This window comes from Thalassophryne amazonica, chromosome 6 (assembly GCF_902500255.1).
Source record: "Thalassophryne amazonica chromosome 6, fThaAma1.1, whole genome shotgun sequence".
In the NCBI taxonomy this organism is placed as follows: domain Eukaryota; kingdom Metazoa; phylum Chordata; class Actinopteri; order Batrachoidiformes; family Batrachoididae; genus Thalassophryne; species Thalassophryne amazonica.
Genome location: NC_047108.1, coordinates 5,869,502 through 5,884,851, shown reverse-complemented (window position 1 = coordinate 5,884,851; position 15,350 = coordinate 5,869,502). Strand labels below are relative to the sequence as shown.

The 15,350-nt window shown below is 44.6% G+C and overlaps 1 protein-coding gene across 1 annotated transcript in view; it reads right to left on the bottom strand.

Annotated features, from left to right (window-relative positions):
- The window catches only part of chdh (choline dehydrogenase), a 115,110-nt gene that overhangs the window by 15,108 nt on the left and 84,652 nt on the right, over window positions 1–15,350 (bottom strand). Inside the window, exon 9 of the mRNA XM_034171685.1 lies at window positions 6,200–6,302. Coding sequence (XP_034027576.1) covers window positions 6,200–6,302 — 103 coding nt within the window. The remainder of the gene's footprint in view (window positions 1–6,199; window positions 6,303–15,350) is intronic.

Genomic DNA, 15,350 nt, shown 5'->3' with positions numbered 1-15,350 from the left:
GGTGTTCTTTGCGCATTCAAGATTCAAGAGTTTTATTGTCATATGTACACCAGAAATAGGCAGTTACACTATACAATGAAATTCTTACTTTTCTATTCCTCCATTCACCAATATAATCTTAAAAAAAGAAAGAGAGAAAGGAAAAGGTGAAATGTTTAAAATAAAAAAACACTTAAGTTATTGTGCAAATCATGAGTAACAGATGTGGACAGTAGTATTCAGAACAAATATAAATAAACCTATGTAAACAGTATTTTAATAGCAGCAGTACGGTGTATCTAAGGTGCAATCTAGTGTAAACAGGCAAAATTTAAAAAACAGTTCAGGGTGGGAGGGGAGAGGAGGTAGTGTATGATGTGTTTATAAGCCTGATGGCCTGTGAATAGAAACTGTTTATTAGTCTTGTGGTCCTGGACTTCACACTCCTGTAATGTCTGCCTTGAAGGTAGGAGTGTAAAGAGGTTGTGCTGGGGGTGAGTGCTGTCCTTGATTATATTCTGGGCCCTCCTGATGACTCTGGTGTGATAAATATCCTGTAGTGAGGGAAAGGCTGCTCCTGAGATGGACTGAGCAGTCTTGATCACACGCTGGAGAAGCTTTCTGTCCTGAGCAGTGCAGTTTCCATACCAGACTGTGATGGCGCTGGTGAGAACATTCTCAATCATACTCCTGTAGAAGGTACTAAGAACTTTGGCTGGCATGCCGAATTTCCTTAGTCTTCTCAGAAAGTATAATCGCTGCTGGGACTTCCTAATGATGGTCTGTGTGTTGTGAGACCAGGTGAGATCCTCACTGATATAGATGCCAAGGAATTTGAAAGTTCTTACCCTCTCCACCTCCGTTTCACCTATATACAGGGGTGTGTGCAGCACATGCTTCTTCCTCGGATCAACAATCATTTCTTTGGTTTTGTCTGCATTTAATAAAAGATTGTTGTCATGACACCAGGCCACAAGCTCAGCCACCTCCTTCCTGTATGCTGTCTCTTCCCCACCCCACAGTATCGTCGGCAAACTTGATGATACTGGTCTTATTCTGAGAGGTCACACAGTTGTGTGTGAAGAGTGTGTACAGGAGGGGACTCAGCACACAGCCCTGGGGGGACCCCAGTGTTCACTGTTCTTGTGCTGGATGTACGACGGCCGATTCTGACTGGGGTGTAGTCGTAAGGAAGTTCAACACCCAGTTGCAAATGGCAGGTGTCAGTCCAAGGACGAGGAGCTTCTCTATAAGTTTGTATGGTATGACAGTGTTGAATGCTGAGCTGTAGTCGATAAACAGCATTCTGACATACGTATCCTTTCCCTCCAAGTGAGTGAGGGCTGTGTGAAGGGCAGTACTGACTGCGTCATCTGTGGAGCGGTTCCGACGGTATGCAAACTGAAGAGGATCTATGGTATTAGAAATGGTCTCCTGGATATGAGTCATGACTATCCTCTCAAAGCACTTCATCACAATTGGGGTGAGTGCCACAGGGCGGTAGTCATTTAGGCAGGTCACAGCACTTTTCTTTGGAATGGGCACGATGGTGGTACTCTTGAAACATGATGGCACAAAAGCTTGTGCAAGTGACAGGTTGAATATATCCACGAACACATCAGTCAGTTCTAATGAGCAGACACTGAGTGCATGCCCTGGGATGTTATTTGGGCCAGCTGCTCTCCGTGGGTTTATTCTCCTCAAGTTCCTGCGCACATCTGCTGGTGTGACAATGAGCGGTGCGTTCTGTGTACGCTCCTTGGCCACCACCTCTTCCAGTCGATCATGGTTGAGGGCTTCAAAGCGAGCATAGAACTCATTCAGCTCATCAGGTAGTGAAGAGTGGCTGGTTGTGGCTGACCTGCTCGTCTGTTGATAGTTGGTGATGTGCTGCAGTCCTTGCCACATGCGCCGGGAGTCTGTGCTGGTGTAGTAGCCCTCCAGTTTTTGTCCGTACTGTCTCTTTGCCTCACTGATTGATCTGCGCAGGTCATATCTGGACCTTTTGTAGTCTTCAGTGTTGCCAGAGAGAAATGCAGTATGGCAAGCACGTAGCATGGACCGAACCTCACCATTTAACCAGGGTTTCTGGTTGGGGTATTTTGTGCAGCGCCTTGTGGGGACAGTGGTCTCAATGCAACTGCTGATGTAACCTGTTACCCCAGAAGCATAGTCCTCTAAATCAACAGAGCCATCCTCTCTCACAGCAGCAGTTCTAAACACATCCCAGTCGGTACTATCAAAGCAGTCCTGAAGCACTAAGTCAGTTTCTTCATTCCACACTTTAATATCTTTACTTACTGGAGGTGTTTGCTTGAGGAGTTGTCTGTATGCTGGATAGAGGAACACAGAAATGTGGTCGGACTGTCCAAAGTGCGGCCGAGACACCACTCTGTAGGCCTCCCTCACGTTGCTGTAGACTTGGTCGAGTATGTTGTTCTCCCTCGTCGGGAAGCTCACGTGCTGATGATACTTGGGAAGGACAGTCCTCAGATTGCAGTGGTTAAAGTCGCCGGCAACAATGAACACGGCGTCCGGGTGCGCGGTCTCTTATTTACTGATGATGTCATGCAGCAGCCGTAGCCGAGTTCGCGCGTGGCGGGATGTAAATAGACAAAATAAACACCGCGCCAAACTCTCTCGGCAGATAGAATGGGCTGCATTTCACCATCAGAAATTCTAAGTCCGCTGAACAGTATTTTCCAACAGTCTTTACATCTGAACTCCACATGTTCACATAGATGCACACGCCGCCACCTTTGTGCTTCCCTGACACAACCGTGCGGTCGCCACGGTGAACGGAGTGTGTTTCTAGTTGGATCGCTGAATCCGGTGTGCTGTCCGATAACCAGGTTTCCGTGAAAATAAGAGCACAGCACTCTCGCGCTGAGTTGTTATTCTTGTTCTCAGCTCGTTCAGCTTGTTTTCAAGAGACCGAACATTAGCTAGCAACAGGCTAGGAAGCGGTGGTCACGTAGCCCTAGCCTTTCGCCTAGCATGTAGCCCAACTCTCTTGCCCCGTTTCCGTCGCTTCGTTCGTCGGCTTTGCCTCTCACTGGAATCCGGTGCTGCTGGATCTTGCCGGTCGGTGCTGGTAAAATGCGAGCGTAAGAGAAAACTAAAGTCTGAAAGGCTAAAGGTAAGTTCATGGTGAACTTTACCGATCTCCAAAAGTACCTCTCTACTGTAGCTAATTGTTCCATATGTTCACTGTATATTTAAAATAAATACTAAAACTAAGAGAAAGGAAAAAAAGCGTTGGTTGCAGGAGGAGCACGCAAACACATTCGCCATGGTGGGCGCCATATTTCAATTCATCACCTTTTCCAGTCTTTTGTTGCCCCGTCTCAACTTTTTTGAAACATGTTGCAGGCATCCAATTCAAAATGAGCAAATATTTGCACAAAAACAAAAAAGTCTATCAGTTTGAACATTAAATATCTTATCTTTGTGGTGTATTCAATTGAATATATGTTAAAGAGCATTTGCAAATCATTGCATTTTGTTTTTATTTACATTTTACACAACGTCCCAACTTCATTGGAATTGGGGTTGTACAATAACACTACCTCTAACCTTACTGACAATTTGGGGTTCCACAGGGGTCTGTCTTAGGCCCCCTGCTTTTCTCCCTTTATATAGCACCCCTTGGGCATACATTGCAGCATTTTGGGATTACCTTTCATTGCCATGTTGATCATACTCAGTTATACATGCCAATAACTGCTGGTAATCTCATCCACATAAAATGCTTAGAAGATTGCTTTGCATCAGTAAAAAGCTGGATGTCTAGTAATTTCCTACTTTTAAACTCTGATAAGACTGAAATGGTGGTTCTTGGTCCAGTGAGACAACGGCATCAATTTGACCAGTTAATGCTTAGCCTAGGCTCGTATGTCATACATCACACACTGACAAAGTGAGGAACCTATAGTAAATTTTTGACAAGGACTGCTTTCTTACACCTGCGAAAGATAGCGAAGTTTCATCCCATGCTGTCTGTGGCTGATGCCAAGACCTTGATTCATGCATTTGTTTCTTCTAGATTGGACTACTGCAATGTTCTATTTTCTAGTTTACCGCACTCCAGCATTAGGGGTCTCCAATTGGTTCAAAATGCTGCTGCAAGACTTTTTGACAGGAAGCAGAAAGTTTAAAACATTACACCCATTTTGGCATCCCTTTACTGGCTTCTTGTCGAACGATGAGATCAGATTTTATGTAAAACCCCATTGGGGTTTTACATAATTATTGTATGGCCTTGCCTTACAATATAAAGCGCCTTGGGGCAACTGTTTGTTGTGATCTGGCGCTATATAAAAAAAAAAAAAAAAATTGAATTGAAAAAATTGAATTGAAATTGAATTGAATTTTAAGGTTCTGCTAGTAACCTATAAAACTGTTCACGGACTGGCACCTCCCTACTTAACTGACCTAATTAAACCTTACGTAGCGGCCCGGGCTCTGCGTTCTCAGGGTACAGGACTACTTTGTGTCCCTCGGGTGACTAACAAATCTGCAGGCCACAGAGCTTTCTCTTATCATGCCCCTGTTCTGTGGAATGATCTCCCTGCATAAAAAAAGTCAGATTCTGTCGAGACTTTCAAGTCCAGACTTAAGATGCTGTTATATGGCTGGGGGGGCCTGGCTGCCGGTTTGTTTCTGTCTTTTGGTTTTCCTCCCAGGTGGCGTGCGTTTGGGACTGAGTGGCTGTGTTGCTGAGGCTGTCAGGACCTCACCCTGATCACCTGCGACTCGTCAGGACTCACAGCTGTGGTGCATCTGGATGGATTGGAACATGTTGGCATTTAAGACTGGAGTGCACAGTGTGTATTTGCCAGAGACTCGACCTTGTGACCAGACGGGTGAGATCGTCGTCTCGGGAGCCATCTCATCAGCAGCGGATGCTGAGAACGTCCAGGTTTGATGCACAGTCTGTGAAAGAGGAGGGGGTGAGGTCTCACGCTCGTCAGCACACTTCCTGAGGTACGTTAGATTTTGTGACTAACAGTTATACAGTCAGTAAATGTGGTGTCCCTCACACCTTATTATATTGAGCTGTTTGTTAGTCATGTATCAGCTTTCACTGCAGTGGAGTTTTGTGAACTGGATGTTCCATGCCTGCAGGTTGGGAAGCTGATCAGTAATCAAGCCAGGAAGTGTTTGCTGTTTGTACACCTTTAAGTGTTCTGTGTGTAGAGTGTGGACTCACATAATGGTTCCTTCTTTCACAGGCTCGGTTGTTGCGGCCACCTGGGGGGTGTCGGCGGGGTCCTTGGGTCCGAAACAGCTTCTGGCTCCGGACCGTTAGCGCTGCTGGGAGCGCACCACGCCAGGCCGCACCTTTTGTTATTATATTATCACTGTTATGTATTAAATTCAGTTAGCCTTTGAACCGTGCTCTGCTTATTTCATACTGGGTCCTTCAAACGTTGGTCGGTTCTCCGAGCTGCGTCCGACACATAACAGATGCATTTATTGTCCCTTTCATAAGGCTAGCATACTGGCATTGTATGTTACTAAGCTTTTTACCCTTTTAAATTAATTTTATTAGGAAATGGAGCAGGCCACAGCCTCAACTTTATTTAAAGTCGGGGTGTTTTTAGTGAAGCTCAGGGCTAGTTTTTCATGTTGCTTAATGCTGACAAATTCTACTGTATTTGTTGTCTTTCTGATGCCTGATTATGTTTTTTCCTCTCTGTTTGAGGTGCAGCCCCATCCAAAGATGGGTGTGGTGTTTTCTTCTCCAGCCCTCCCGTCCTGTGCACCAGCAAAATTTCCTGTATATTCGTTTTGTAAATTGTTTTGTCAATTGTGTCGGTAGTATGGCCCAAGCAGGGGGTCACCCCTTTGAGTCTGGTCTGCTTGAGGTTTCTTCCTGTAGTCAAAAATCTCTGAGGGAGTTTTTCCTGACCACTGCCATCAGTGTGCTTTGCTCAAAGGCTGGGTAAGGTTAGACCCTACTCGTATAAAGCACCCTGGGGTGACTTATGTTCTGATTTTGCACTGTATGACTAAACTGATTTGAGTTAATGTGTAACACACCAAATATCTACATTTTTCCAGGAATGTTAAGTAGAGTGTATGCTGAAGATGTGAGGAGGCCGATACTGTAAACGTAATTTCTAATCTTAAATATTACAACCATGGCAAATAGATGCATGCTGTCTGAAATCTGAAGGAATTGTTTCTCTACAGGCAAGTGTCTAACAGGTCATACCAGTGGAGAGGTAGTTCGGCTGTAGAATCGGGTGATCCAGAGGGTTGGTGCTCTTCAGCTTCAACCACCCGATGCTGGTGCTTCTCATTGGTCCAACGTGCACCTGGTAAGACATCAACACTATTTTCAGTGATGTTACAAAATATAAACTCATATGTCTACTGTACGAGTTCAATTCAGTGACAAAAATTTATTGACAGTTCAAGTGTAACATCAAAAGTGTCATCAACACTTTATAGGTTTTTGTGCACGAAACAGCCTTTTAGAGGAGCACTTGTAGTTTGTTCCACCAAAAAATAAATAAAATAAAATCATAAATGTAGAAACACTGCAAACACTTTACACATCACTTTAGATGTTTGTAGATTCTGCAAAGAATTGCTCCACTTACAAAAAAAAAAAAAAAAGTCACATCTGTGCTGCACATCAATCTGTAGCTCATCCTGCAGCATCTCTTAAGAGCAAAACTCACATGCAGAGTTGATTACAGTACACTTGATTACAGTACAGTATTTGGTCCACTGGTTGAATTTGCATTGTTTCCAAAAGTGAACAGCTCCAGAGTTAGTTTTATTACTGGATTGAGACCACCATGGTCTGCAGCTTAGTGTGACTTAGCCCCTTTCACACCGGGGCCACTTCAAGTTGTGTCATGAGGCGTCATGACTATGCCACGTTGAAGCAACCCAGTGCCGAGACGATGCAGCTCAACGCCACAACAGCGCGAGGGACGCAAAAGACGAAGCAAATCAGACGCCAAAAATGAAACATTTCTTTTTTTTTGCGTCCTCTGCTCAATGCAGAAATTAAGTGGTTTCAGCGCAAGTCAGGGCAAAGCGACGATACTCAATGTGACTGGAAGCCACACCCTCACAACACGTTACCTGATGCCAATTTATGATTCCTGCTGTGTTCCATTGTTCCCAAAGTATAAATCAGGCAGGATTGTTTTTATACCGTGTACACAATGCAGTGAAACTACACGCTCAAAAAGCACAGGAAAAAAAATGCTGCTGATTGCAGCTGCTGCAACAGCTCCTCACTCTTCTCTCACAAATGTGTTTAAATAAACTCCATAAAAGTCCTGCTCACAGACTGACTGCCAGAGACCGGACATGTCCACATCCAGTAAAAAGTCCGGACATCTCCAGTCCACTCACGGACAATTCGTTCACGCGTGCACATGTGAACAATTAAAAGAAAGAAAGAAAAAAAAAACTGCCTGGCTGCTGCAGCTCCTCACTCTTCCCTCAAACTCTCTCATCATTCTATTAAATAAAGGACAAAAAAGGACATAGGTCCTGCTCACAGACTCACTGCCAGAGACAGGACATGTCCACATCAAGTAGAATTCCACACATCTCTACTTTTGTTCACGGACAGTTCATTCGCGCACATGCGCATCTCGCAGTCAAAGGAGGAAAGATAAACTATAACCGAACTCAGAGCGCAGACCTGCAGCTCAGCACAAGAACAAATATAAACTAGAAGAGAAATCAGAGTGCACAGCCTGGCTGCAGCCAAGCTGTGCACTCTGACTTCTCTGTGCAGAGAACCTGCAGGCTGCGTCCTCACCTCCTCTTTGCCCCCCTGCTGCGCGCACCTGTCACAGACATTCCTGCGTCGTCATGATGCCACACGAAGCAAGTCAAAGCAGCCCCCGTGTGAAAGGGTCTCATAGCCCCTTACACATGCACCCAAAGGAATCACACCAAAGGAGAAAACGAACCACAGTCTGTTAAGCTGACTCATAAACAAAGATGGCAGCCTCTATTTTAATAGATTAGATTAGACAGAACTTTATTAATCCCTTGGGAAGACTCCCTCAGGGAAATTGAGGTCCCAGTGTAAAAGAAGACACTGGCTACTACAGACTGGTAGAACTGGTAGGGGTTTCTTGCAAATGTTAAACAACCGCTGCCTCCTCAGAAAGTACAGCCTGCTCTGTCCCTTCCTGTATAGGTGGTTGGTGTGGGTTGTCCAGTCCAATTTGCTGTCCAGCCACAGCCTGAGGTACTTGTAAGAATCCACAGCCTCCACCACAGCTCCCTCAATCAGAACTGGTCACAGACTTGGTCTGGACTTCCCAAAGTCAATGATCAGCATCTCTCTCTTCATGGTGTTGCGCTGTTGATGTTTTGTGTGGCACCAGGCAGCAAAGTCCTTCAGTACTGTACTCCTCCTCTCTGTCATCCCTGATGCATCCAACAATGGCTGTGTCATCTGTGAACGTCTGGGTGACACAGCTCAGAGTTGTAGCAGAAGTCAGAGGTGCACAGGGTGAAGAGAAGAGGGGCCAGCACTGTGCCCTGGGGTGCTCCGGTGCTGCTCAGTGTAAGACGTGGTGTCCCTCAGCCTGATATACTGCGGCCTGTCGATGACGTAGCTGGAGATCCAAGTGACCAGGCAGGGGTCCACTTGCATCCTGTTCTGTTTGTCCTGAAGGGGCTGGATGGAGCTACTAGCTGTTGTTGTAGCCAACATCGCCGGAGTCATCGAGACCAGATGGCCCTCTTATCGCTGGCCATGCTAGCTGCTGTTGTAGCCACTACCAGCGCAGTTGTCAAGGCCCGCTTGCCACTGGAGCCGCTAGCTAACCACTAGCTGGTCCCATTGAATTTGTCAAGACCTGTTTGCCAACTTGCTTGCTAGCTAGCTAGCTAACTGCTAACCCCTAGCTGCTCCCATTGGATCTATCAAGACCTGCCAGCCCACTTGTTAGCCCACTCCCTTGCCAAAGCTGCTTAACTGTAACTGCTGGCCCATCAGCCGCTGGTGTTTGCTGGTCACCAGTGTTGGGATGCTGTCGGCCCCCAGTCACTGGGGATGGTCCATAACACCGCTAACACAGCAGTTAGCTGTGTCTTTGTGTTGCCTAATCATTTTATTTCCTCCCCCTTCTTGCTCGATTTATATTCTGCAGCCAGTAAGTTACAACAGTAACGCCCTTGTGTTGTGTAATTTAATATTTTTTTCTTCTCCTCCTCTCCCCCCTTCTTGTTTGATTTATATTCTACTACCAGCAACAGTAACAATGAATCTAATCCTTGTATTATCCATTGTTTACTTATGTGTTTTGCATGAGTCAGTATTATCGTACCATGGTGGTGGGGTCCAGAGGCACGTCCCCATCCATTTTTGGATTTCTCCAGTTTAGAGACTTGCACCTAGTCAATATAGGCTACTGATCATTCGGTTTCACGTCAACTAATGTCCACCTACTCTGCAGGGATTAATTCCATCTAATTTGACCAAATCTTCTTCCCCTGATGTGTACAATCTGCCACTGTCAAGACTATTCGAAAGTTGGTCTGTGATCAATGGAAGGACTTCCTAGAATGAAATGACATTCTAAACCCTTTCCAGTCTTGTTTTATGCAGTGGTCGGCACAGTTCCGGTAATCCGCCAATTAGCAAAGCTAACTTTTTTGTTAGCGGATTAGCTTTTCAGCTAACTTTGAAAACCATCAGTGGACCATTAGTTTCTGCTAAATTTAGTTCCGCTAACATGTTTTTGCTGGCATGGTGAGTAAAGCTCGACTGTCAAAAACATTTATAAACCCTAAATTCATACATGTTAATTCCTGTCTGTTGTGTGTTATGCAACAGTCAGACCACTGTGAGGAGCTCAGCCCTCCCCCAACAGAAGGGAATCTCTGCAGCAGCAATTGCTGACACTGGGGATGCAAGCGGCATGTATGAGGGCATCAAGAAGGCAACAGGCCCATCCACCTCTAAGTCTACCCCACTCAAGTCAAAGACAGGTGAAGTCATCACAGACCAAGGGAAGCAGCTGCAACGCTGGGTTGAGTACTATCTCGAGCTGTATGCAACCCAGAACACTGTCACAGTCCTCGAGGACATCCCAGATCTGCTGGTCATGGAAGAGCGAGACAAGCCACCAACCGTGGAAGAGCTTGGAAAAGCCATTGATTGCCTTGGTAGTGGGAAGGCTTTCACCTTGGGGTGAAAGGTTTTCTTTGCAGCCACTGATTCCACCAGGTGATTTCAATGATTAACTGATTCCATCTGCTCAAAGTGATATTAATCAGTGAAATCACCTGGTGAAGTCAGTGGCTGCAAAGAAAACCTGCACTCTCTTGGCCCTTTCTGGAACAAGTTGCCCACCCCTGCCCTAGTTGCTCCTGGTGTGTAGTGAACGCCTTGCATGGCAGCACCCTGACATCGGGGTGAATGTGAGACATTATTGTAAAGCACATTCAGCATCTGATGCAGATGGAATAGTGCTATGAATGCAGTCCATTTACAGAGGCCTTCCCAGTTAGCATTCAGATGAAACAGGGCTGTGTCCTTGCGCCGACACTCTTTGGAATCTTCTTCTGCATGCTCCTTCAGTACGCCTCGAAGGATTCACACCAGGGCCGATAGCAATCTCTTCAACATCGCCTGACTTCACACCAAGACCAAGGTTGTGGAGGTATTCATCAGTGAGATGCTCTTTGCCGATGACGCAGCCTTGACATTGGGGTGAATGTGAGGCATTATTGTAAAGCACTTTGAGCATCTGATGCAGATGGAAAAGTGCTATATAAATGCAGTCCATTTGACAGCACACTCCAAAAACGGTCTGCAGCAGCTTTTTAATCACCTCTGTAACGTCTGCAAGGAGTTCGGATAGACCATCAGCCTGAAGAAGACAAATGTCATGGCGCAGGGCACAGTTGCTCCTCCTAATAATGACATTAATGGCTACAGCCTGGAAGTCGCGGAGCACTTCACTTACCTTGGGTCAACCATCTCTAACTCACTCTCCACTGATGCAGAGATGGACAGCAGGATGGCAAAGGCAGCAGCAGTTATGGCAAGACTAAGCCATGGAGTCTGGAACAACTCCAGACTCACTGAGAAGACAAAACTGCGCATCTACCTGACCTGTGCGCTCTGCACACTCCTCTACGGTAGCGAGGCATGGACTGCCTATGCCAGACATGAGAAAAAGCTCAACAGCTACCATCTGAGGTGCCTTGGATGAATTCTGCACATCGGATGGCAGGACAAGGTGCCAAACACAGAGGTCTCGGAACATGAGCAGGATGTTCACCATTCTTGGCGAAAGGCGCCTTCATTGGCTTGGCCACGTCAGTAAAATGGTTCCGGGCTGCATTCCTAAAGATCTACTGTACAGTGAGCTGGCAGAGGGCACTCGTTTGGCTGGCTGACCACGCCTGTGTTTCAAGGATGTCTGCAAGAAGGTTATGAAAATGTGCAGCATCAATGTCAACATGTGGGAGCAGTGTGCAGAGGACCATGCAGCCTGTCATAACAGGTGCACAGATGGCTGAGGAGAGGAATCAAAGCCTTGCTGAGCAACAAGCTAGTAGGAAGGAGCAACAGTGGCAGCCTCAGCAGGCATCACAGTACACGTGCAACAAATGCAGCAGAGATTGTCACTCGCACAGTGATAAGTCATTCGCACAGGTGCAGATAGAAACAAAAGACAAAAATTTCCTGTTTATTTGTATTGTGAACTGTGTTGTTAGCATGGCCCAGGCAGAGAGTCACCCCTTTGAGTCTGGTTAGCTTGAGGTTTCTTCCTCAAATCATCGGAGGGAGTTTTTCCTTGTCATTGTTGCCTGTGTGCTTGCTCTAGGGCAGTGATTTGCAAACTGTGAGGCGTTCTTCGGGGGGACGTGAGGGATGGGTATCATGAAATGATTCAATACACCGACATCAATAGCATTTTTGCTTAATGAGTCCCTTATTGGTCCTTCACAGCAGCCATTGTTTTTTGGGGTGTTTTATCGGGGAAAATGATCATTTCTTTACATTGATTACAGACTCTGCAGTGTGATTTGTAATCAACCGCTGCTGTAACAGCTCGGCTTTGAAGCTTGAAACAACGAAGCAGTGCTCCAATCCGCTGCTTCGTTGGTTCATTGCTTCACTGCTCCTTAAGCCCTCTCAAAGCCATTTAAAAATGTCAATCATGAGTCACTTTTGTGCAGATTAAAGTCACTAACTGAGACTCTTGTCTTGTTGCAGGCAAGAAACGAGAATCGTCCTCCGTTCCGTTTGCACAGCTCCATACACTGCGCCGCTCTCTGCCAAGTCAAGTTAGTCCGGTCGGAATTAACTTCAAAGCGAATCACCATTTTAAATCAAATGACACCTCTTTCCAAACGTTGTAACACAGACAACAGATTAAAACGTTTTTTTCCTCCCAAAATGAGATGTCCTGCATTCTTTTTGAATTACACTGATGCTGACGTGCAGCACAGCCAGCTGTAAGAGCTCAGCTCAGAGGTATGGAGTGACATTCATGCCATAAGTATCTGAAACAAAATGCTTGAGAAAAACTATAGATTTTGTTTTTTTTATTTATGTCCGAAGATCAAAGATCCAGTGACCAATTTCATATTTATTTACTTTAAGACTCAATAAAATGTTATTGACACAGAAAACCTGTAAAGCCTACTTTTAGTACACAGAAAATTCACAGGAGGTATTGATAAGGGAATTGATAAAGAATCAGATCAATAAGTAAAATCAATAGATAAAATCTTATCAATGCCCATCCCTTATTTGTTAAAATGTGTTAGTTATGCCAAAGACGTTTAAAAACACAGAAATGTTTAATTGGTTAAAAAAAGATGTGTAAAATATGACAAAATATGAAAATAGAAGAACAGAAAGTTCTTTAAAAACATGTTTAAAATGTTTACAAAGGCTGTAAAATGTGTAAATGCATAGACCGTTCCTTAAAAACGCAGAAACAGTTATAAAATGTGTTTAAGATGTGTAAAATAAAAAGAAACACACAAAGATATGGAAATTGTGTGTATGTGTGTTGATGGGGGGCAGGGGGTGCAGCTATTCTTTTGTTCTCTGAGGGAGGGGGGGCTCACTCTCCCACACTTTGAAAACACCTGCTCTAGGGGTTGGTATGGTTAGACACTACTTATGTGAAGCACCTTGAGGCAGCTTTGCTGTGATATGGTGCTATATAAATGAAATAAACTGAAATTGTATAAATTCAAAGTGTATGAAAACAAATAAACAAAATAAGCAAAAAAACAAACTGGACGCTACACCATCGTCTCCCACAGACGGATGGATGCCAGGATGAAACACGTGTTCTCCAAATTAAGGGTGAAGCCAGGCTTCCCTTACAGAAACAAGTCATGGTTCTGCTTAATTGCCTGTAAGCTCCTGGTAACTGCTACCTTCCTGTCCTTACTAGACTATGGCGATGTCATGTATAGGTGTGCTTCATCCAGTTGTCTCCAGTCCTTGACCCAGCTGTATCATTGTGCCTTGACAGTCATCACTGGTTGTAGCCGCCTCACCCACCACTGAGTTGTACACCAAAAGGCATATGAAGGCATGCCCTCTTGGTCTGTTAAGCGATGCACACATTGGATGATTCTGGTTCACAAAACTCTTACTGGTCTAGTTCCAACCTATTTATCCAGTTTACTTACTAGAGATCTGAAAGCCGTTACGCTCTGAGCTTGAATGACATGTTATGTTTTCGTGTACCTCGTGGTCCGCTCTGAAGCCGGAACGAATGCCATTAGTTTGTTTTTTTTTCCAGCTCCCTCTGACTGGAACGTTCTCTGATCCGAACTGAAACTGTCCAGACTGACTCCCCTGAAGACCTTCTGGTATATTTTACAAGATTGTGAGTGGGATTCTTTGGCACAATGCCTATGTTTCTAAATCTGTTCTGAAACTTTCCATCGTGTGCAGTGTTGTCATCACCAACACTCTCATATGTTGATGTTAACCTGTCCAATATGACATGTGCCTTTCTTGGCCAGGTCATCCTTGTAAAAGAGATTTTAATCTCAATGGATTTCTACCTGGTTTAATAAAGGTTATTATTATTATTATTATTCTCTAAGTATTTACTATAATAGCTCTGTTCACTATTTATGCATCCATGCACCTTATGACTCCAGCACTGCAGGAATGCTGCTTAAAACTACACAATATCTACAAAGCTCCAGGTCCACCTCCTTCATTTAAAGGAGCTTTTAATCTCTTTTAATAATATGGTGAAAGATGCGAGGGCTGCTTATTTTTCCACTTTAATTTCTAACAGCCGACGGAATCCAAAAATTTTGTTTGACACAATCAGAGACATTATTACACCTGCATCTCCTGCTGCTATCATTCAGTCAAATGAAGACTGTGACAATTTTTTGTCCTTTTTTAATCAGCAAAATTCGTGATATCAGGGCAAATATTAATCCCTCTCTTTCTTCTTCTGTTCCTGTTGGAGTTATTCTGTAGATACACTGTTTTATTTTATCATGCATGTTTTGTGTTCTCTGCTCTGGTAGAATGTAGTTCTCTCTGCTCTGATAAAGTGTACTGTACTGATGTGATGGGTGAAGGTTACTTAAGATATGTGACATGAAGTGTTTCTGCAAGTTGTGGTATCTCTGTGTGCACGCTAAGCTCTTTTTCAGGATATGTGAAGATGACCCAGGCAGAATGCAGCCGTAAGCGGAGCAGTGAGATAAAGAATAGAGAATTGAATGTTCCAACCACAGTGTGATTATGATACATTAGTCGTTATGTGAGAAGAAGTGTGATTAATCGATAGATGTCTTAAACACATCTTAATCGAGCCCAAGATTAAAAAGGTTCTGAACGTCCTGAATGTATTGTGCAATCAGCGGTTCTGCGGCAACAGCTCACGCGCTATCACTCCTCCCCTTAGGAGCTGTACCGCCCATGTATGTAGGGAAGTCCTTAATAAAAAGAGCGGGAGCGCAGGCCAGACTTTAGTGTAGCTTTGGTGTACAGCCTGACTGCACTCCTCGCGAGCTAAAATTGACATTCTGTCTCACTGGTGTTTCTTGACTCTGTTTGTCTTATCAAGGTTTTAAGAATGTTTGGAGGCGAAAATACCCAACAGTTCCCTCCCCATCAGTTCTGGATAGTTTTAAACCTATATCACTGAAAGAGCTCACTGGTCTGGTGGACAGATTGAAACCTTCCTCCTGCCCACTTGATATCGTCCCTACCTCCTTTTTTAAAAAGGTCTTCCATTCTATTGGCCCAGTTGTCTTATTGATAATAAATAGATCACTGCTTTCCGGCTATGTCCCTGAGTATTTTAAACAGGCAGTTATTCACCCTCTTTTAAAAAAGCCTAATGCTGATCCTTCACTCCTTCAAA